Source organism: Urocitellus parryii, chromosome 3, assembly GCF_045843805.1.
Source record: "Urocitellus parryii isolate mUroPar1 chromosome 3, mUroPar1.hap1, whole genome shotgun sequence".
NCBI classification, from domain to species: Eukaryota; Metazoa; Chordata; class Mammalia; order Rodentia; family Sciuridae; genus Urocitellus; species Urocitellus parryii.
In genome coordinates, this window is record NC_135533.1 from 57,896,782 (window position 1) to 57,920,357 (window position 23,576).

The 23,576-nt window shown below is 36.3% G+C and overlaps 1 protein-coding gene across 2 annotated transcripts in view; it reads left to right on the forward strand.

Moving 5' to 3' along the window:
* Reln (reelin) overlaps positions 1–23,576 on the forward strand; it is a 452,281-nt gene that overhangs the window by 250,171 nt on the left and 178,534 nt on the right. For both annotated transcript variants that reach the window (XM_077796721.1, XM_077796720.1), the window contains exons 9-11: positions 210–306; positions 2,654–2,894; positions 20,166–20,311. In XM_077796721.1, coding sequence (XP_077652847.1) covers positions 210–306; positions 2,654–2,894; positions 20,166–20,311 — 484 coding nt within the window. The remainder of the gene's footprint in view (positions 1–209; positions 307–2,653; positions 2,895–20,165; positions 20,312–23,576) is intronic.

Sequence of the window (23,576 nt, forward strand, 5' to 3'; positions counted from 1 at the left end):
TAAGCTTATTTATCAAATAATTATTATGAGAACAAATTACAGGAAATAGAAGCATAGTTGAAAAGGACAGAAATACATATCTAAATCTTTAGAAAATTATCAAAAATATTTATCAGGAAAGATAATGTGTAATTATACTGTTTTTATTTTTGAAATTTATCCTTGTTGTTTTTTTAATTTTTTTATTTTTTTTTTTTTGCCGGTTCCAGGGTCAGGTTCATGTCGCTTTAGTTACTCAGACCCCAGCATCATCGTGTCCTATGCCAAGAACAATACTGCAGACTGGATTCAACTTGAGAAAATTAGGTTTGTTATCATTTAAAGTGTTTTCACAAATTCTGATGTAACTGGATTTCTCTTTTCCTATTTGCTTCCGGGGTACCACTGCCATTTTCTTCATGGTTGAAAGCACTCTGGTTGTTAATTATGTTGCATTACATGAGTGCACATAGTAGGACCTGTTCTACTTGAGAAAGATATTGTTAGATGTGTCATTTTCCGCTCAGAACTTCCTGTAGCCTATATTCCTTGTGTCAAACTATTTTAGGAAAAAGTACATTTGGGAACATAACCCTTATGCTAGTATCCTCCACAAAATAACATCACCTTCCATTGCTGTAGGTGACCTGACTCCAGCCTGGTTTATAGAAGAAGACTGGGGGTTGACTTTTCTGTGCTGACATGGAGTTCATAGCCACAGGGCCTTTGCATTTCGTCTCTAGTTCTGCCATTTCCTTTATGTCTCCCTTAAGGCCCATTTTAAAAGTCTATTAGCATAATTGTGATACAACTAATAGTCATATATTTTTTATTAAAAATAAAAATGAGGTAGGATGTTTGAAGAAGGAGAAACTCATTCATGTTAAAAGATTTGGTAAAAGTAGCAAAACAATGTTTACCACATCTGCAGAATTAAGTCATAAAATAAAAGTGGCTGCCTAATTTCAGGTATAAGATATTTAAAGAAAAAAATGCCTTTGAACAAAAGTGATTATTATGGTTGGATTAATTCTTAAATTAGCATAACTTAAGTAGTACATTTTCAATCAGCTTTCTGACAATTTTTTTCCATTAGCTGTTTTCCTTACTTTATTTTCATACAAAAGAACTATTAAGAATCTTAATACTAAACCAATTTATACATTTCTAGCAGTATTTAAAAAATAAAAATAAATAAAAACTTTACATGTCTGAGAGAGAGTTTTAATAAACTCCCTCTGTGACAAGATAAAATATAATTTATGAGTTTCTAGTACAATCTGAGCTCTGGTATGCCACACCAATTTTGTAATGTATTGTTATTCTTTCCAATTTCTAGTAGTTATGAAGCTGCATTCATATTAAATACTTATTTATATAAATGACTTTAAGCAAGGCAGCATAAATTTTAGCAATTTTATATCTTCACATTTTCTTTCTAGTATGTTGTATATCATAGCTTAAATAAATTATAGTGCATATTTCTTGCTGAAAAATAACTATGCTTTTGATCTGATATCTAGTGAAATTGCACATTTAATTACAACATAAAAAGATCACATTCAGCTAAGTCCATTTATTTTTTCACTAAATGCCACTTCTGGTTTTAGGCCATGTACCAAAACATCCTTCTCATTAATGGAAATTTTCCTTACCAGGGAAAATCCAAATGAAAGTATTTTTCAGTCACTACCTAAAAGCAAGATATATTCTTTTAATCAATTTACATTCTTTTTGAAGCTAAAAAGATAGTCATCATGAAATATTTTAAAAGAGGAGAGAATTCATTACCCCCAAAGGTAAGGTACACCATCTGTAACCTACACTGACAATTCTACAGATATATATGTGCTTCATTGGTGAGTGAAAAATATGGCTTTTCTGTAGTCCTTCCAAAACTGATTTATAGCAAGTCCAAGGTACCACTAGTTTGCATTTTAGTACCATTTTTAATCTTGACTAAGGCGATCATTTTTACTATAGCATATTTCTACTTTGGTAGAATAAAATGTTTAATAAAAATTTTATTATATAGCAGAAGGATCTAGATTCTAACAGATATAATATAAAAATCATGATAAAATTATATCATTTTTAAAGACTGACCTACATGAAACTGTAAAGAATAATAAATGAGTACCTTTAATTCTCATAGCAAATCTCACATTTTGTGTTGACTTAACATATAAAATTGTGTGTGGTTACTAGAAATAAACTAATTGTTACTTAAACATTGATTATTAAATGTATTCATACAATGAACTCTAAAAAGTGCGTAATTTCAAAGTAAGAATCAAGACTATGATTATCATTTTCTACATTTCCTCCTTTTCTACTTGTAAGTTACTTATTTTAGATTGAATATCTACCATGTGCAAAACCTGAGCAGAATACGTTTGGATTTTTTTAACCCAACAAGGAAGTGTGTAGCACTTTCTTATGCTCAGTGACCACCTTGTGTTAAATGTAAGCTTCTTGAAGACCTTTAATTTTTAATTTAACATCACTCAATATGAAAATTAAAATAGCAGATATTGAAAGATTCAAGGGTAATGGAATTAGTATTTGTAATGAATATGTTTTTGAGATTGTGAAACTATAATATTAAGAAAAAAATCATCTAAAGAAAGAAAAAAATGGATACTGTTGAACTCTGTCTCTCCACATATTGCAGAGCCCCTTCCAATGTCAGCACAATCATCCACATCCTCTACCTTCCTGAAGACGCCAAAGGGGAGAGCGTCCAGTTTCAATGGAAGCAGGAAAATCTCCGTGTAGGTGAAGTGTATGAAGCCTGCTGGGCCTTGGATAACATTCTGGTCATCAATTCCGCACATAGACAAGTCATTTTAGAAGACAATCTTGACCCAGTGGACACTGGCAACTGGCTCTTCTTCCCTGGAGCAACAGTCAAGGTTTGAGCTCTTGAGTTCTTTCACCTTCCTTCTGAAACCTAAGTCTCAATAGCCAAATTATGCAAGGATAACTATTTTACCAAATCATTATTAAAAGAATAAATGATACTAACATTTTTTCCATATCTTTTAAGGATGGACTATCACTATTAATAAACATTCATTTATTCAGTCAACAAGTATCTTTTGAAGACCCACTGTGCTATGTACTGGGCCGAACCCAGAAGACATAATACCAAATAGGCACTTTGTGTGGCTGTCAATTTAGTGGAGGCAGGTATACATTTCAACATCCAATACAAAACAGCCTAATTGTTATCATTTTCTGGGAAAGTTTACAGTGTCAAGATGGTATAGCATGTAGTACCAGATCCAGACATGAGATGTTAGAGAGGTTATCCAAAGAATAGGGAATCCAGGCAGGGATTAAGGGTAATTGGGTGGTGGTCACATAGGAGGAATAGTGTTTCTATTGAAAATCTTATACAAAAGGCTAGGTTATGAACTGAATGTTTGTGCCTGCCCACAAACATGTTGAAATCCTAATCCCATTATGATGGTGTTAGGAGATGCAGTCCTTGGAAGGTCATTAAATCATGTAAGTGAAGCCCACATGCATGGAATTAGTTCCCCTACCAAAAGGACCCCCAAAATCTTGCTAGCCCTCTCCCCATTATGTAGGGGTAGTGCAAGAATCAGGAAGTGGGCCCTTACCAGATACCAAATCTTCTAGCACCTTGGTCTTAGACTTCTCAGCCTCCAGAACTGAAACAAATATTTGTTATTTCAACTACCCAATCTATGGTATTCTGTTACAGCAGCCCAAACTAAGACAGGTGGGAAGATGAGAGCACAGAGCAAAAGTCTTTGTTGAAGTTCAAAACAATTGATATTTATTGGTACTGAGGATTGAACCCAGGGGTGCTTAACCACTGAGCAACCTCCCCAACCCTTTTTTATATTTTATTTAGAGACAGGGTCTCACTGAGTTGCCAGGTGCCTTGCTAAATTGCTGAGGCTGGCTTTTAACTCATGATTCTCCTACCTCAGCCTCCTGAGCCACTATATATTACAGGTGTGCACCATTGCACATGGAAATTGTCCAGTATATTTTATGTTGAGACTTATGATAAGTAATTCTGGAGATAGGGCTAATGATAAGACTCAAAGGTCCTATAACTGCTGTAGTTTAAACTTTATCCAGAAGGTGACAGTCCTTCAAGTGCTTTAAATAAGAGTCAATCCAATCTGACTTTTGAGATATCCCTTTATTTCAAAAAGGATAGAATGGAAAGAGGAGCAAGTGAGTGCAGAGATCCCAAATAGGAGCTGATTACAGTATTCCAGTGAAAGATCATGGTTGGCCAAAGGTAGGGAGAAAGGAGGAAATATCTTAGAGATTTTTAAAAGTGAGTGAAGAAGACTGGGGACTGGTTGAGAAGATGAGGGAATGACAGATGTCAAGGATAAGGTTTGAGCAACTGAGTGGACAGTGTGTCATTCACTGAAACAGAAAACAAGAGGAAGAACAAGTTCACAGGAAGTTGGTGATATCACTTTGGACATATAGATCTTGATAAATTGAGGGCAAGCAAGAGTATTTGGCAGGAGATTGGATGCATGGGTCAGAAGTTCAGAGGAAAATCCAAATTTTGCAATTATGAATAGGAATTGAAATCATGGGCTTGCCTACCCAGGAAATGGGTAAAATAATGAAACAACATGGAAAATGTCATTAGACTCTCAATTGGACCCTTCTAAGTTTCTAATATGTGAAAATAAAATGCAAAAATAGCTTGGATAATTTTTTAAATGTGACTTACTGATGTGCTGGATGAGGGTTAGATCTCAGGAAGAGTAAAGAGTATGAAGATCCAAAATGCTCACTTCTTAATAATTTATTTTTGCACTAGAAAAAGGATTGCAAATTATTTAGTGAACGCTTAACACAGCAGCTCTCCTGACACAAATAACTTTTTCCTTAGCCAATCAAACCCTAGTCATTTTATTTCAAGTTGATGAAATTATTATATCAATTATCTGGTATTAGAAACAGGCATCCTCTCTGCTCAATTTAGGAATATTTATTCTGACAAACCTTCTGAAGCCTGGCTCCCTTAAAAAAGAGTCCACACATTACTTTTGCTTGGATATAGAAATGAACTTTTGTCAGCGTATCCTGTGTGTCATCCCAGGGCCATTTGATTAAGAGGGATTTCTGCTGTCATTCAGTACTGGCCAGAAAGTGTGCAAAACCGGAGACCTCAGGGTCTGGGATTCACACCATTTTCCCATGGTGATTATTTGTCATTTGGTCTCAGTAGCCTTTACTGCATAAATGTACTTTTTTCTGCCTCATTTTACAAGCTATTATACTAATCTGATTAGGTATTCAGTTTCTAAATGCATGTACTTTGGTACCACCCATGATAAAGAATGCATGAAGTGTGGTTTTGCTTCAGTAGTAATTTTAATTAAATTACAACTCTGGGTAGAATACACTTTAGCTTTCCATAAGCTTAGAATCATAAGCTGAGATTTGCCAGGTGACCTAAGCTACTAAGAAAAAATAATAATTGTGGTAATGATACTTGTTATCTTTTCAATTGGCTGTCAGAAAATTTTCTCAGAAGTCTCTTTTTAAAACTTCAAATAAATGCAATGATAAATTTTAAGAATTTGTCCTTTTAACTCATTTGAATGACAACCCCCTTTTGATTTTTGATTCAAATGTCTCAGAATGGAAAATTGCTTTTGCCAAGTGATTCGGAACTTTAAAAATAAAAATTGTTTATACTGCATGTAATTTGTCAAATATTGTTCCTTTATTTGGTGGCCTCTAAGATGAAAACTGAATACCATCAATTAGGAAACATACATCCATGTTCATATTTATTATAAAGATGTGTTTTAATCATTGCTTTATTTTGAATTTTGGATTGTGATGGTTGTGTTTGTTCAACCTACACTTTATCTTTTCTGTGTTCATTAAACTTTTACAAGATATTTTCATTTTAACTAAATCAAAGAGAAGTATAGCATCAATTGAGAAAGTGTGCTGTATTTCAAAGTAATTTGTAATTCAAGGAAAAATTTTTGAGCTCCAGTAGAATTATCTGGCTGAGTAATAGCAGCTGCTTTTTATTGATCACTTATGCTTCAAGTCACTTGCTGTTCCACACACACACACACACACACACACACACACACACACACACAAATGTGTATGTGTATACTCATGTATATACAGAAATATATGCATGCACACATATTATCTTGTATAATTGATCCTTTTAAACTTTAAAGAAGGTGCTATTTGGCTCCATTTTTCAGAAATGAAACTAGAAGGTAGAAGTGTTGCATAACCATCAGTGGCAACTCCAGGATTCCCATCCAGGAATCTGATTTTAGAATTCTTGCTCTCAGTTGACACATAGCTTTGCTTTTACAAGTAGGGAGTATGAACTGATGTGCTTCCTGATTATCCTGGATTTCTTCCCAGTACCAACCTGTTAAATTATCAGCTCATTTTCTCCCCTCCCCCCATCATTGAATGGCTACAGGTTAAAATATTCTTATGTTTCCTCATATTTCTTGGTATTACTCCAATTTTGTTCCCTGAGTAATATGTGTTCCTTCCTTCAGATGACTGGCTTTTCACACTTTAGAATTTAACAGTTCAGCCTAAATATGGTCATTTCTCTCTCTTTTATATTGTTAATAGTTAATTTTCAAAATTCTAGTTGCTGTTCCATCTCAGGTATTGACTGCTGACCTAAAGTGAACTTAAGAAGGTCTAAGAATTAAAATATTTCCCTGTGGAGACAGGAGGTATTTGCAGTAACCCACATGGGAGATACAATAGAGTAGGGACTGTGGGACTGTGGAGAAGGAGAAATCGAGTCTTATAGTAGCCAACTGCCTGACAAGGACATTGGAACCAAGGATCATCCAAAGGGATACCCCTGAGGAATTCTCCAGTATCATTCCTTATGTAGAAGATTACATTATGTTACCTCCATACTCAAGACCTTTGATGGCTCCCTGCATAGGCCTGGATGATACAAAGTAAATTCCCTAGCACATAATCCAAAGCCATTGCCAACCTAACTATTTTGTGTGTGTGTGTGTGTGTGTGTGTGTATGTGCGCGCGCTACTGGAGATTGAATCTGTGTGCTCACACATGCTAAGCAAGGGCTTTACCACTGAGCTGCATCCCAGACTCAGCCTGACTTTTCATTCTCATCCTTTGCCTAGTTGTGCTCTAGTATCATAAGCACAACACTGAATTTCACACTCCCTGTTCTTTGCAGATGGTTTTTCACCTTTCCTCTTTCTTTGCTTAGTAAATCCTCTTCATCTTTAGTTGCCCAGTTCAAATGTGTTTGTCTAAGTGAAGTTTTGTGGGCAAATGTCTTCCTTCCCTCCATAGCACACCATTAGGATGAACAAACAGAACTTGTTGGAGTGAGAACTGGATACAAGAAATAATGCCATTCTATTTCCAGTGGCTATCCATATTCATTTTTTAAAAAAAAAATATTCTTTAGTTGTCAATGGACCTTTAGTTATATGTGGTGCTGAGAATCAAACCCAATGTCTCATATATGGTAGGCAAGCACTCTACAGCTGAGCTACAACCTCAGCCCTTTCCATATTCATTTTGACAGCTTTTTTATTCCTGCCCTCATTGCACAAAAACTAGAATAGGTTCCAAGAGTGCTAATGGACAAAAAAAAAAGTTTTCCAACTACTGTAGTTTCCCAAATGTCTCAGTTCAATATCAAATGTGATCAGTTCATTATAATGTGCATACTCCAAGTGTCACCCATAGCTCCTCTGCTCCTCCATCTCAGGTCCTATTCGGGAGGAATAGGGACAGCTCCTTCTTACCACCTGTGACTAGTTTCAGCTTTTGACCCCTCCTGGCTGGGTCTGGAGAAAGAAGAGGCAAGAAGCAGATATTATTGGGAACCGTCATTTTTTTGATCCTTGGGCCTGACAAGTGATCAAAGCTGACTCCTTTTTGAATTTACCAATAGATTTTTAAGAAACATTCCCATTCATTATCAAAGCTGGGGATCTCTCACCTGTAGTAGCCCAGGCTTCTCTCAGGCAACTCATGCATGTATCTTTTACTGTAGGATCTCAGATTGTCATAAATACAATTTCTTTGTGATGAGGACTCCTTATCTTCCATAGAGATCTTTAGGGCAGGATCTTAGACTACCTTAATGGCCTCTTATGTGCATAAGCCCAGGCCTGTTCTGTGGTAGACACTCAGCTTGAATCCATCAACAGGAGAATAGTTATTCCTAAGTGAAGCCCTCTTGTTACCCAAGAACCTACCAAGCGGCTCCACCGCTGGTCCACACCTCCGGACATTCACCATGCTCTCTACATTGTGTCCTTTGCACTAGGCTTGAAGTGAGGAGAGGTGCTGTCCTTGCCCACATGACCCTCAAGAGGAACTCTCAAGTCACCAAAAACTCTTTAAAGAAATCAATTCTCTTTGGTTCAGCTTCCTGGCCCACTTCAGCTTCAAGCTTGTACACCTTCATTGTGAATGAGCAATTAAGCCATTTTACCACTTCTCTGGACAGGTTATTAGAGTTGGTCTATCACATCACTTCGGCACATGGAGTAGTGCCACCTATTTTCATGGGGTTTCAACAAAATCTGTAGTTAAATGAATTCCATTTCAACACTTTGTTATACTGGATATATCCACTGTGCCTTCATTAAATTTCAATGCCATTCATGTAAGATTACTAATGGTTTTCATTATTAACTACAAATATTTTTAAAATGCTACTATTATTAAGACAAAGTGATATAAAATGTGAATATGTAAACTATCCTGCTGATCTTGACAACACTATTTGAGGGTGACAGGTCAAATAGGAAACATAAAAACAAGTCATTGTCTTTCACTGTACATATTTATTTCTTTCAATATTTCTTTCAGTTTCTTTGGAAATATTTAATCTATCTCATCTGAGCCTATCCTTGTTTATCTCAAGTAGGGCAAAATGATATAAGATCAAAGAGAGTAATTAGCTTAAGGAGTTACATGATCTGGAGAATTGCAATTATAGGTCACCAGTGTAAATCTGCCCTGGGTTGGTAGAAGGCCATTACCATCTGTTGGCTCTTTCGTAATTAATATGAAATACACACACACACACACACACACACACACATATGAACATGGATTTTTTAAAATTTATTTTTATTGGTGCATTATAATTATACATAACAGTGGAATTCATTATGCCGTATTTGTATAAGCACATAGAACACAACTTTTAATGTAGACTCAGGCCTTGTATTTGTTGTGCTTTTTCATTTGGGGTTGTTAAGCTGAGGAGGACTCTAAGAGATTACAAAATCAATATGTTTTTCCAATGCAGCCATCTGTGTTTCTCTTCCATTCTCCTTACACATCCAGGCCCCTGCCTGACTCATCTTCCAGTGTTTTTCCGGAGAACTTTCCCATGTGAGAGAAAAGGTGCACCCCATTCTATTGTGCTTCTAATTACTATCATCATTTTTTATTTCCCACGAATCCCTCAGCAGCCCTTTGTTCACTACCAAGTATGTGGGGCTTTAAATGCCAGTAAATATACTGCTGCAAGTGCAAAAGCTCCCCAGAGCATCACCCTCATTAGCGATCTCCCAGAGTAAGCACATCATGCACTCAGCAAGGGAAGGAGCCTGAAATCCATTCGGTATAATATCACCTGTGTTATACTTATTAGTTACAATGATTTTGCCTTCTTTTATGGAGAATTGCATCCATTTTAAAAAAAAAAGTTTTATATCATTTCTAGAAAAATCAAGACTGGTGTCAGTTGATCTTATTCTAAAGATCTGGGTGTACTGTTATCAGTTCAGAGCAGCAGTTGCTAGAATAGCAATTGCTACCATGGCTACCATCCCCCCCCCCCCCCCCCCCGCAGTTCCTCCATCCGGTGGCTAGGGGTGTTTGCACTACATTTAGGAGCCAGGGAAGCATTCCTCCCATCTGAAGTGGGGGAATGGTTAATCTCAAGGCAACTTCAAGGTGCATCAACTGTGAGAATGGTCTTGGCTTTGCCTTCAAGGATTAAAGAATAGGATCTGAACTTTTTGGCACTCCCCATTGAAGACATACAATATCAAGTTTAAGCAGTTTACCCTCAATATAATTCTCATATCCAGGACTGATATTTGCAACAGCATGGAAATTACATGGATACAAGATAATAATTGATGGAAATAATAACAGTAATAGTAACTGATATCCTGATAAATAATAGTAATAATGACGATGATAATAGTCATAGTACTGATAGCATTTCAAAACTGCTTTGTAGGTGCCAGAATTATGGGGAAGATCTTGTCATTGGTTTTATATCTTTAATAGATAAACTTCTGGTGTCTATAAAGACCCTGGCTGCTTAGTGATCAGATTTGGTTAGTCACTTTTGAAAAGTCAAGTCAAGTTCATCAGAGTCATTTCTTTCCAACTCCTCAAACAAGCATCCTGCAATCTGAGAATATTCTTAATTTCAAGTTCAAAGAAAAACATCAAATACAAGTTTTTGGAGGATAATGCCAGAATTGCTGTAACCGCCTGCTTTCCATTACTTACCATCAGAGAGAAGCCCTGAAGAGGTCAGTCAAGTCCTCTGAGGAGAAATAGGAGTAAATGATTTGGAAAGAGCTATGAGCAGGATGCTTTTGTTTCCTGTTTTTTTTTCCCTCATCCTTTGATATAGTGCCTCATAAAGCAGAATTTCTGAATGGATCAATATGCCATGGAGGTGAATACTGGTCAGGCAGCTGCTTCATTTTGTTTGTTTTTGTTGTTGTTGGTGGTGTGGTAGTGTTTTTGTTTACTCCCATCTATGGTGACAGCCAAAATTTTTATTTTGAAAGCACAAATCATCCATGACTCCTTAGTTTGTGTGTGAGAGAGAGACAGAGACAAAGAAAGGAGAAAGAGGGCAAGAGAGTGCTTTGCTCACTCACCATTAATAAATGTTTCTATCTTCTCAGCCTTCTCAGCTAACCCACTTTCCCTCAGCTTGCAGAGGCATAAATCACTGGTTTCTGTCCACCCTGGAATTGACCTGCAGATTAAATGCAGATCACTGTGAGATAGGTGCTGTTCCACATATTTTTTATTTGTAAGAAACCCTCCCACTCTGGTGGCTGTGCCTGCACCTGCTAATCTTTTTCTATTTATCGCCCTGGTTTATTGTGTGGATTGCATAGAATTCCGGATTACTCCTTCTATACGTATATGTCAGCTTGCATTGAGAAGTAAATCAGCACTGGATGTCGTAGACTCTGCTGTGAAGTTTTGTCCTTTAGCATAGGCTTTGATTTGATCACATGCATTTAAAAGAAATTCCCTTAAAAAGTAACATTAAAATTTGTAAATTTATACCAAGAATTTACAGTCACTAAGTTACAGAATTTAGAAGGGTCTTCTCTCTCATAATACTTGAATTTGATTGCTTCCCTTTTACCACCTTTATCTCCCATAATGACAATTTTCCTAGTTTAACAAACACCAAAAGGCCCTAATGAAGACAACAGCCATTAGGTAAATCAACAATCCATTAAGGGGAAGCATTAAATCAAAACAGGAGAGTCTATTAATTTTCTTATTGCTCTTGTACTTTATGCATTTGCCAAATTCATTGTCCCAGTGGACAGTAGGCAAGCCTCCAGTCCTGAATAAGAATTGAAGCTTTCATTTTCAGCTTCTGCTCTCTCCCATCTAGCACTGTGGTCATAAATTGCTGAATCATCAATGGAGGAAAAAGGTCATTGTGTCCAAAGTAGGAAAAAAATGTAAATTAATTTGTCTGAAAAATCTGAAGTCTAACACAAGTCAAAGCTAATGAGGGGGAAAAATTTTAAAAACCCTAAGACAAACAGTGAAAGAAAAAAATCACACACTGAGTAGAATTCATTTTTAAACCTACTTTTTGGGAATATAACCTCCTGGCAAAGCAATGCCTGTCTACAATAACACCCAATTTATTTTCCATAAAATATGCCATTGAGTACCCAGAAGGTTTCAACAATCCATTTGATGATTTTGTTTTCTCAGAATAAAAAGGACAAATGGGAGGAAATCAGGTTTGCTTTTGAGAAATGTGCTTTGCAGATCACTGTACTGGAAACCATCTAGCGTGTGACTTCAGGGATTTGAGCACTGGCTTTCCAAGGAGGGTAAACCTGAGCCCAGTAAGACTCGTGGCTAGTCCATGTTCCCATGTCTTTTTCCATTAGCAATCAGAACGTTAACCCTGTTTCTGGCCAGATGCCAGCTTGGTTAATTGCATGCTGTCTACCTAAATTCCCTGTGCTTGGCGTATTCTTCACTCTGGATGGTACTGCTCATATTGTCATGTTTCCCCCAAGAGGTGGGTACATGATATTGTAGAATGAGCCAGAATATAATTTGTTAAGCTAATAAGAGTACTTTGGGGATGAAGGGTTAAATGTAATAGTGTGCTTTTCACAATTTCCCCCCAATGAGGCCTATTTGTACAGTAATTAATGTGGAATAGCATTAGTGAAACATGGAAACAAGCCAGATCACCGTGACAAGAGTGGCAATAACACAGAAACAACTAATTTTGATAAATTCTACAGAATATAACCATTTAAACAAATCCCCGGGTCCTTCCTGGCTAATGCACCTCTTGTTTTTGTTTTGTTTTGGTCTGAAGCTGACACACTGAGTCACTAATTGAATTAGCACAATATTCAATGAGTGCAATTTATTTTATTCTGTATGAATATTTAAAACAGTAACATTTACATCATCTTGGTACTTCAGCAAGGCAAGTAGCACAATAAATTGCATAGCAATATTTATTAAAGTAAGATTTCTTAAAGGAATGAATAAAGATGGGGGCAAAAAAAGAAAAAAATTAGTATTTATGGATTTCCTAAGATTCATAAATCTTTGGGGTAGGAATGTTCCCTGCAGCCTCTCATTTAATCCTTATAATTATCCCCATTTCACAGATGAAAAAACAGAGGCTGAGTTGCCAAATGACTTTGAGTTTTACTATAAAACATGGCCCCTGTGTTCCAAGTTGTCCTGCAGCCTCCCAAATCGTGCCCAGCATCTTTGGCTTTAATTTGAAGAGGCAAGTCTGAAAACTCAGATACTGTGAAAGTCAAGTTGATCCCCAAAGACAAGGTTAACAACTGCCCTATGGATTTTTACATTGTTATTCTTCCTCTCATTATTCCAATTCAAATCTGTCACTATTGCTATTTTAGAGTTGTCATAACTATTGCCAAGTAATTATACACTTGTCACAAAATATACCCTAAATTGAATCTTTATAAATCTTAGTACAAAGTAACTCAAATGGGAATGCTTAATGAATCCAGAAAATAATGAGAAAAAAACACTCTTAACTCCCTAAAATTCTCTCACCATGGTTGAGTCCATTGTGTTGACTAGAGAAAATGCACTTCAACCCTCCTGCACCTGGACTGTGTTCACAGCCAAGTTTTCAGTTTTTTAACTGGCATTAAATTACCTAGAAATCAAATGTGTGGAAAATGATCAAAATTCATTTGGAGTCGGAAGAGAAGCCATTCTCTTCCTATTTTTATTTTTTTAAAATTTATAGCATGAAAATCTGTATCTTTAAAGATCAGTGAACAAGGATTTAGGAAAGATGATTTCTATATAACAGCAATAGCATAGCAGAAGGCTTAAGAAACACAGTGACATGTAGGCTAGAAGTCGGTCAGCTTCCAACCTCTTCAGCACACACCTCATATTAATCCAGAATTTCCTATACCAATATATACATATATATATTTTTTTCCAGCCAGACAGTGGCTAATTTATGGCTTTGCCAACAATACCATTTTAATTAATTTTATTCATCTTATTTCTCTTTCCTCTGTTCCTCATATCTCATCTGTTTGCATTGCCTAGATTTTAATTAAAAAACCTCTCCTCTCTAAGGAGCAATCTGAAGTGGCAAAAATAATCACTTAAAATATTACAGTCATTAAAAAATTGGCTGTGGTGGAAGCCATGCATTTTCAATTTTCCTACAAATGATGTTTTAGCTTCCTTTTAAAGTGCACTTTGTATCTGAATTGTCTGCCACCAGCCAGCTTGGCTATCAAAAATGGTCTTCCAGCTGGGTGGGCTGAGTGACAACTCCTTAATGGAGGAAATGGATGGCTCTCTGCTCATGTGGAGGGGAAGGCATACCAGGCAGATTTCATTCCATCTGCCACCAGCTCTCTGCAAGCTGGCTTTGCCCAAATGGCCAATACACTCATTCCGACAAAAAGTATATCGTCAAAAAATAAATTGTAAGGCTATAGATGCCTGAAAGAATCATCAGGGCCATTAGACCCCAGGGAGATAATATTAAGAGGTGCCTCCATGTTCATCTTTGATGAAACCTAATTAAACAATGGTGGAGGTGATTGTAAGTACTCTTACAAGTCCAGAGGTGAAGTCATTAACATTTTCAGCAGAGTATAGGGAGCAACCCTAGAAAAATGCTATTCTGAATTGTGGCCAAGGACTTGTTATATTGAGGAATTTGCACCGATGTTTCCTGTTGATGCTTTTGTGAATGGCAAATTCTTGTCACTTAGTTACACTGTGTTCTGCTTGTCAAGTAAAGGAAATCCATTTAGCATCAATGTAGAAAAATAGTTTTGATTGACAAAGAGAAACAGAGACTATACTGAAGGATTTTTAAAATTTGGAAATCTACTACTTCCTAGAGGTATAAAGTATGTCATTGATCAATTTTAAAATGATGAAATTAGTAAAAATAATTAACACAATACCCAATGCACATTAGGAGGCCTAGACACAGAAAAATGTAGAGCTGTGTGCAGAACTGTTTCTTGCATTGTATCCAAAATAAAAGCTCAGTTACCTGATATTCAATATAAGTCATTCAAAAATTCTGACTCAAGAAGTCACATGTGCTACATAATTATTTCCTCGAGAAAACCTGATAAATTTTCACGTGGTTCAAAATAAAATAGTCCTGAATTCCAAAATATTCTTGTTTTTATCGAGTCAAGAGCTCATGTATCTCACAAAATAGATATTTGTTTGCTAAGTTGTTTGGATTTTATTATTGCATATAAATGACATGAGTTTGAATAGATACTGAACAAAAACAGCTGGCTGTTAAAATTGAGACATTTTCCTGAAATTCTTTTCATACTTTTAATACACATTGCACTTTGATTTTTAACCTAGGAGGCTAAGGTGACACAGTGCAAGTTCATCTGTAAGAAAAGTGACATCAGCCATCTTATATTATTGAGTTTTCCTATGTTAGGGGAATATTTCTTAATTTGCCAAACTTTGAAGGGCTTTTAAAATTTAATTGATGTTTTTAGCTGTCCTGTTAGCATATGAATGTTTGCGATATTTTTACCATATCTTACAGTAGGATGTATTCTTGTATATTTTACTAAAGATTTTAACTTGAAGAATCTTTTGACTAACTGATTAGAGACAAAAATATATTTAAATAGTCCTATATGTTCTATCATCTGCTCCCAAAAGGATGAAATATAACAGCAATAATAGCATATTTTTAACTACATTTTCAGAAATAATGATTAGGTTATTAGCACTTTGAAGTTTTGAAAAAAAACACTTCCTCCTATATTTGTGCTTCTGACAATATCTCGAGAATAGATATTATTGATTTCATTTTTTGGCCAGAGAAACTGAGGCCTAGAGGAGTTAATTATGACATGTATAAAACTTTAGTCATTAGGCAGAGGAAATGTATTTGAACAAGCCTTCTGATTCCAGTCCCCAAATTCCTTGAAACTAGTTAGTAACTAAGTTTTCATTCTTTACTATCTTTATTGGTCTGGGTTTCCAATGATTTGTTCTTTTCCAGTCTTTATTTTCCTTGATTCATGAAAGTGCTGAATTAATTGAGTGAGTTTCTAGGAGAATGTCCAGGCACCTGCTAACCAGGCAGGCCATGTATTCCCAGGCAGAAGCAGAGATACAAGGAGGAAACCTGCGGGTGCCCAGGGACTCTGTCCCAATCTGAATGCCTTCTATCATCAGTTCTTGGTTTGGAAAGTGTTTAGGAAACCAAGTAATTTCAAGACATTGAGCCTCTGTTACCCATCCTAAAAGAGAGTTAAGAGTTGACCTGTAATTCTTTCTTGTAATTAATTTAGGGATCCTCAGAATGAGAACCCAACACTCGCTCCTCCCCCCACCCAGTCAGGAATCCTAAATACAGGGCCTGGATAGACCAACTTCTTAGAAAAGGGACTCAGTAGTTCCATTGTTCTCACTGGAACTTGGGAATTTTCCAATTTCATACAGGCTGTCCCCTTCTTTATGGGTCCAGTATTACACTACTAGTTTGTTTAACTTAACTTGTTTAACTTTACTCTCACTGCAAACCTTGAAAACATTGGGTTCTCAGAATGGCAAAGGTGGAAATCATGTCTTGATCCCCCCAGCATGGATCGGGGAGGGGAGCAGAGCAAGCCATTCCTAGTTGTGTATTCTGTACATCTCCAGACTCTATTGCCTGGAAAATGACAGCATTATCTTGTGAAGACATGGGAAGGTGGAACCACCTCCACTGACAGCTGCTTGCTTTGGGTGTGTCACAGACTTTCTTTGATAAGGTGTCACTGTATTAAGACTATGAAGAAGAGACTATTGCAAGAACTATGCTTCTCCCTCTCCTCACCTAAAAGGACACTGGGCTCCTTTGGGAGGGAGAACAGAGCTAACTCTGACTCCCCTTCAAGATTAGGATGTTTTTAGGTCAAAGGCTACAACAGACTGTTTACAAAGTACTAACCTGTTTGTTTAAATTTAGCTTTGATATTTAATTGTATTCATTTACTATAAATTGGTAAAGAACAGCTTTATAAAGATTTTAAAGGTATATAAAAAACATGTTTTCTAAACCAATCAAAAATAAATGAGAGGCTGGAGTAGTAGCTCAGTGATAGAGTACTTGCCTCACAACTGTGAGGCACTGGTTTTGACCCTAGCACCACATAAAAACAAATAAAGGCATTGAGTCCATATACAACTAAAAAAAGAATAAATAAATAAATAGACGAGCAAAAGGAAGACCAGTAGAGTACAGGAAGAATAACTAAGTGGGCAGGGGAAGGGAGATAATGTGAACTGAAATAGAATTTCATGCATGTATGATTTTGTCCAATTAACCCAACTACTATGTATAAGTATAATGCTCTAATTTTTTTAAAAAAAAAACATACTTTTCTATCTATCATAGAAACTTTTCAAAGAAATAGCCTGCTAGTTTTTAGATGCTACTATTTTGAAAATTGACTAGTACTCATTGAAACTCATTAACTTCAAAATTTTTTTGAAGTTAAATTATTCACATGTTTTTCAGGTTTCTTTCTTCATAAGTGTTGTAAATGTTACTTCTGTTTCATATGTTAGCACTATTGTGGTGATGCTGATAAAGTGTATATTTGATAACTAATTTTTCAGTAGTTGCACAGTTGCAATGGATTGTTCTATTGCCAAATGTGAACCCAAAATAAACTAACAGAAAGATCCTTTAAAATATGCTTTCACTTTTCTATTCTACCAGTTCACTTCATGAAACTAGTTTAACAATATGCTACCCAGTTCTATGATTTAGTTTACATACACTTTCTATCTCAAGGTTAAAATGGACATCAAGTATGCTACTAATACAAATATTTTTTTTGAAATGTAGCAATAATTAGATATAACAATTTAAAATATTAAAAAACAATTTGAAGTAAATAAAAACAATATTGAAATGATTAATTAAATGGGCATTTAGCCAAAAATGACCAAGGTTTCATGTTAAGTGAATAATTATTTTTATTACACAAATATATTATTTAAATTATTCTTGGGACTGACAGTGTAGGCCATGGTATAGCACTTACCTAACATATGCAAGGCCTTTGGTTTGATCCGTGGCACTGCAAAAAAATTTTAAATTAAAAATAATTTTTGGGCTGAGGCTGTAGCTCAGTAGTAGAGCACTTGCCTCATACATGTGAGGCACTGGGTTTGATCTTCAGCACCGCATATAAATATAAATATAAATATAGTCCATCTATAACTAAAATATATTTTTTAAAAATAATAATTTTCTTCTTACATGTGGAGATATTTCATGTATGCCATTTCCTAGGATACTGATATTATATCAATGTCTGAGTCTTTATAATAGTTACAGATAAACATAGGCCACAGTTGATCAGAATTAAGATTATATGAAGGTAATTATGAAGACCATTATTTACAGCTCAGTTGTTTATTATGAGGAAAGTCACCTTTGTTGTTCCATTTAACATTGATTATTCTTATAGTATTCATAGTAAAAGAGAGGTTTTAAATTTGTCATCCGTTGACTATTTCTATTTACTGTAAAATAAACTAAATTCTAGATTTGGGTCAATATGTTTGGGTTAAGGATTGCATATAATGAGTTCAGTTTAGCATGCATGAATAATCTGTATTCATTGCGTGTGAAGAAGATTCTCAAGCCCCTGATGCATGCCACATCCGACAGTATTACCTAAGATGATGACAGGGCCCAGAGGGGATGCTTATGTCCTAGAGCTGTGCAGTGACTCCTTTAAAATCACATGTTCCCACTCCCTTCTAGAGACTGTATTCATTCTTTCCATCAAATAGCAAGTCTTGATTCCAACCCAATTGGTTTTACTACCTATAGGCAGTTTAATTGTCATACACGGTCTCTGTAATCTCTCCCCTGTTCTGGAACACCACTACCAACAGAACAGAGATTCCTCAGACTACCATTTAAGATCCTTTAGAAACTCCTGTCTGATTCTCCAATCATTCCTACTTCACCATTGTAATTCATTCATATTTGTTATCCAACTTGGATTTTTTCCATCCCTCATAAAGCCAATTGAAAACCTGCTCATCCATAAAGCTGTCTTATTTAGGCTAGCCCTGGACAGAGTGATTGCTACCTTATCGCATTCATTGGTAATATGCAGCCTCACCATTGGGTCGTGTCTTTGATATATCTCAAGTAGACTGGGGTTTTTGAAATCAAAGATTGTGTATTGTTACATGTATAAACTCCTTCTCCCTAGTACCTTACTTAATACCTTTTACATAGTGAGTTCGCCACAAAAGAATAATTGATTTCCTGGAAAGACATAACCATGTAATTCATTTATTCACTTCTTGAACTATTCAAACATTTTTGAATACCTACCCTATGCCAGGCACTGTGCTAAGACCTGGAATACAGCAAGGAGCTACCATAGTCAGTGGCCTAATAGATAGTTCTTGTCCAATTGTTTTTCTTCATTTCTATTTAATTTTGAGAGCATACAACTTAAAAGACTTTTTAGTCTTTATATATGTGTTAGTATTTCCTCATATATGACTTATTACCAAGAATGTTTAATTCAAGCTTATAATTTTGAGAAGTAAACATTCAGTTTACTCAGTTCCAGAGTTTAATCTTACTTCTGACTATTCACTTTAGGCTAAAAATTACACACACACACACACACACACACACACACACACACACACACAAATGTTTAAAAAGTATTATTTCACCTTATTTTCTGCAAGTGTCATTTTGGAGAATAACAAAGTTTCTGAATTCCCAGTTCTTCATTGGGGATATCATGCCCTTCTTAGATCTGGTCAGAAACTTTTACTCAAAAGCTGGCTGAGAATATACGATCATCTCTGGAATTGCTTTGACCTTTTCTGTATTCCCTGTTTTGATTAGCTGGCTATTCTACTCATATCCCATTTACAGACAAATTGTGAAAGACTTGAATGGCAAGTCAGAAATATATGGAATATTGAAAAGGTCAGTGCGATTTAGCCCATAACCACAGAATTTTAAATATATGACAAGTCATTATCAGACTTAATTCTCACAACAAGGGCTGTGGTAAAGATGGGAAATTATTCCAATTAAAATATTCTTGTTTCATACTGAAGGCTGAGATGGCAAAGCTCAAATGCCCTCTTGACTCCTTTTTTGTGATAACTTAATAAGTTAGAAAGAAATTGTAATTGAATTAAACAAGGCAAAAAAGGAGGTAGCAAGCTCTTTTGAATTGAGAGTCCATTGTAAAGGGAATAATATAATGAGTTTTCTAAAAACTCTAATTACACATAAGTAAGACAGATACAGCTACAAAGCCAATTCAACAGCCACCCCATGCTCTCTTTTTATCTACAGCATAGCTGTCAGTCAGATGGGAACTCTATTTATTTCCATGGAAATGAAGGCAGCGAGTTCAATTTTGCCACCACCCGGGATGTAGATCTTTCTACAGAGGATATTCAAGAGCAATGGTCAGAAGAATTTGAGAGCCAACCTACAGGGTAAGTAATTGTTATCTCCCATGCTGTGTACAACACTTACATTTATTCCACTGGGCATATTATAAATGCATATTGTTAAATAGCAAAAGCATACTTAAATCAGCACTGATAATTCTTATCGTAGACAAACTGAAAGGGGTTATACCTACCCTAAAGATTCTTTACTAAGTAATCAAATACTTCTATCCATATTAAAAATGTGTGATTACAAATACCTTTTAATTTCATTTGAATCACTGTATCTCCTCTTAGTTTAGTCAGTTTTTACTGAAAGCAAGTTTTCAGTTTTTATAGAATACAGAATCTTTCCACTACATCCCACTGAGATTTTCAGTTGTCTTCTTGGGATCTGAGATTTATAGAAGCTATTATATGATTTTCAATGGAAAATGTTTTTGAACCATAAAAGTGGTTCAGGGGGTAAAACTCATCTTTGAGAGATTTATAGAGGAGGAATTGAGGCCTCAGGTTGAAGTAGAGGAAACCTGAAACAGAGAGCTGGCTCAGTGGTTAGTGCTTTATTGACATCTTATACTAGTTGCCTTCTTCTGCATTCTAAGTCACCTAAGATATCTCCTACTAATGGAGCAGCACTTTGAAATCAAGTTGAAAAAAAATTAATAGAGCAAAATCTATTTAATAGATCAAATCAAATTGATTTTGATCTAATTAATAGATCAAAATCAAAATCTATAAGGTAATTGCATTGTAAGGAAATTCTAGAAATTTCTTGATTCTCACTTTTTCTTTTACAGCAAATACATGTAATCAGAATACCAGGTACTTATTTTCTGGTGTATATTTTCTAATACTATGATGAGGATGAACAAAATTAAAGTCAAACATAATTCCACAATGAATCTGGAAGAGCAGTAATTTAACTGTTACTGTCAGGAACTTTCTCAGAGCACAAAAAAGTTGGAGGGGTTGGTCGTGTCATTCTGACCTCAAGTCAAAACTGATTGAACTTCCAAGTAAGTGCCTGAGTGGCAAGAAAGTCAGTGTTGCCCTCCCAGGTTCCCCACTTCCTATGCATTGCCCGCACACATCATTCAGTCTGACGACCAGCAGCCTGAGCCCCACGGCTGATGTGACCCTTTGCTGCCACTCTGGGATCTTTCCCTGCTGACCACCATATTTCTACTATGGCTGACCTAGCCCTGCACCTCCTTCCTTAGGGGAGTTCCTCAGTTTCAGCCTTCACATAGGTCAGGATGAGTCTCACAACCTCTTGGGGCCTACCATTTGCCTCTGTAGGCCCAACACAATGCTCAGGTCCTTCAGTCCTCAAGGCCCTTTCCCTCTGAGTTCCTGTCTCCCTGAGCTCCGTGTCCAGCATAGTTCTGGTGCTTCCTTGTGGGACTAGTAACCACTGTTCCTCTTTTTAGTCTCTAGGCTATCCCCAGGAATCAGGCTGCTCTCCTGTATAAGCCTCAGAATACACAATGCTCATTCCACTACCCTCACAAAGAACCTTGATGGAGTCCAGAGCTGTGCCAGTGCACAGGGGCTTATTTATCTATCTTATGGAGATAAAGGATCCATCAGTTCTGCCCTTCTTACACTCTCTTTCCGGGGATCTTAACTGCCTGCAAGGGAGCACAGATGTCCAAACACTGGAGGCTCATTCATCCCGACTCCTTCACCTCTGAGCTAGTTCATCCATGTATCAGTGACAAGTCATCCTCTTCAGTGAGTCCATATACCCTGGTCATTTAGATAATTCCCCAGCATTACCAGTCCCATCTCACAAGAGCAGAGATAAAACACAAATTTAATCTCCAAGAATACCATTCTAATATACACATAAATCCCCTCCCCATTTCCCTCCCCTCCCCTTCTCTCTCTCTCTCTCCAGTAAAACTTGATGTCTTAAATGTCTCCCCTCCCCTTTCTCCATTCCCTCCCTTCCTTCTTCATTTCCTGCTGGGGATGGAACCCAAGGCCTATGCTAAGCATCTATTCTACCACTAAGCTATGCCCTCAGCCCACTATAGTGATAAAACTTACTTTGCCTGTGGCCTTCATAGCCAGCTATTCCCTCTCCCAGAATGCAGAATGTCCCCTGCCTCCTCTCCTGTTTACTTTGTTGTATCATCAAAGCCTGTTATTTAATAAAAACAAAATAAATGCTTTAGTACAAATACAAATAGCCTATCCATCTCTCTTTTAATCACATTATGGAAACTTGGTACAAAACATGGAAACCTTTTCATGAATTAAGCTTAGAAATGTATTGACTTAATATTAGAAGACACCAAACATTTTAGAAAACTAATATAGTAATCCATAAACAAAGCCTAACCAAAAAATTCCAAAAAAGATCAGACATTCTATTTTCACTGAGCACTAAGGATTAAAATAAGAGAATTTTTGGCTACAGCCAAATTCATCATTCCCTAAAACAATGAACTAAAAGTATGTATCCCAGAAACAAAAAAGCTAAGGTCAATAAGGACACAGAGGAACAGTGGAGGAAAGTCCATCTACTATGTGAGTCAAGTGGTCCTCGTTATACTTACTGGACATCTCTCAGGACTGAAGATTTACCAGGGTTTGGGTCACAGTAAACAAGCTGGTACTCTCCGGCTGTGGCATCATCAGATTCCAGTTCTAATCATGTATAATAAGGTGCTCAGAAAAAAGCACCTGTGCCAGTCTAATGCCATATAGTTAATTCAGCAGAACTCTAAAAGCAGTTTAATTATTCTAGCAACCACCTCTTAGGTTATTTGGAGCTTTTGCTCCTAGGATATCAGGCCACACCACTATAATACTTCACTGGTTCTCTCATCTGTGCCCAGTATGAGGTTGGCCTTATGTTATGAAGGCAAAACAAGATGAGAGCACCCAGGGTTGTCTTGTGTTTGGGGCGATGATAAAATACTAATTTAATCCAAAATTTTTGTGTGAAAGGGTAAAGTCCCACTCCCACCTACTGCCAAATGTTGCTTTGTTGGTCTAGGAAAGAATGCTGATATTATAATTTTTAATCGTAGCTTCAAGGAAAAAAATCCTTTCACAAAATTGAATTAACACGAAGCATCGTTACCTGGGGTAAGCTCCAGCAAAGAAAAGCAGACTCAGAGTTTGGTAGTGAAACACTTGTTGTGTTCTGTTTCTCTCACAGGATGATTAATATTTGTCTCATTCTTCCCTTCAACCACTAGCATCCACAAAAACAATTTATTGTTATAAACTCACTTTCTACTTAAATAGAAAGCATAAATGATAAATCCTCAAGAGTGACCCATTAAATTGATTG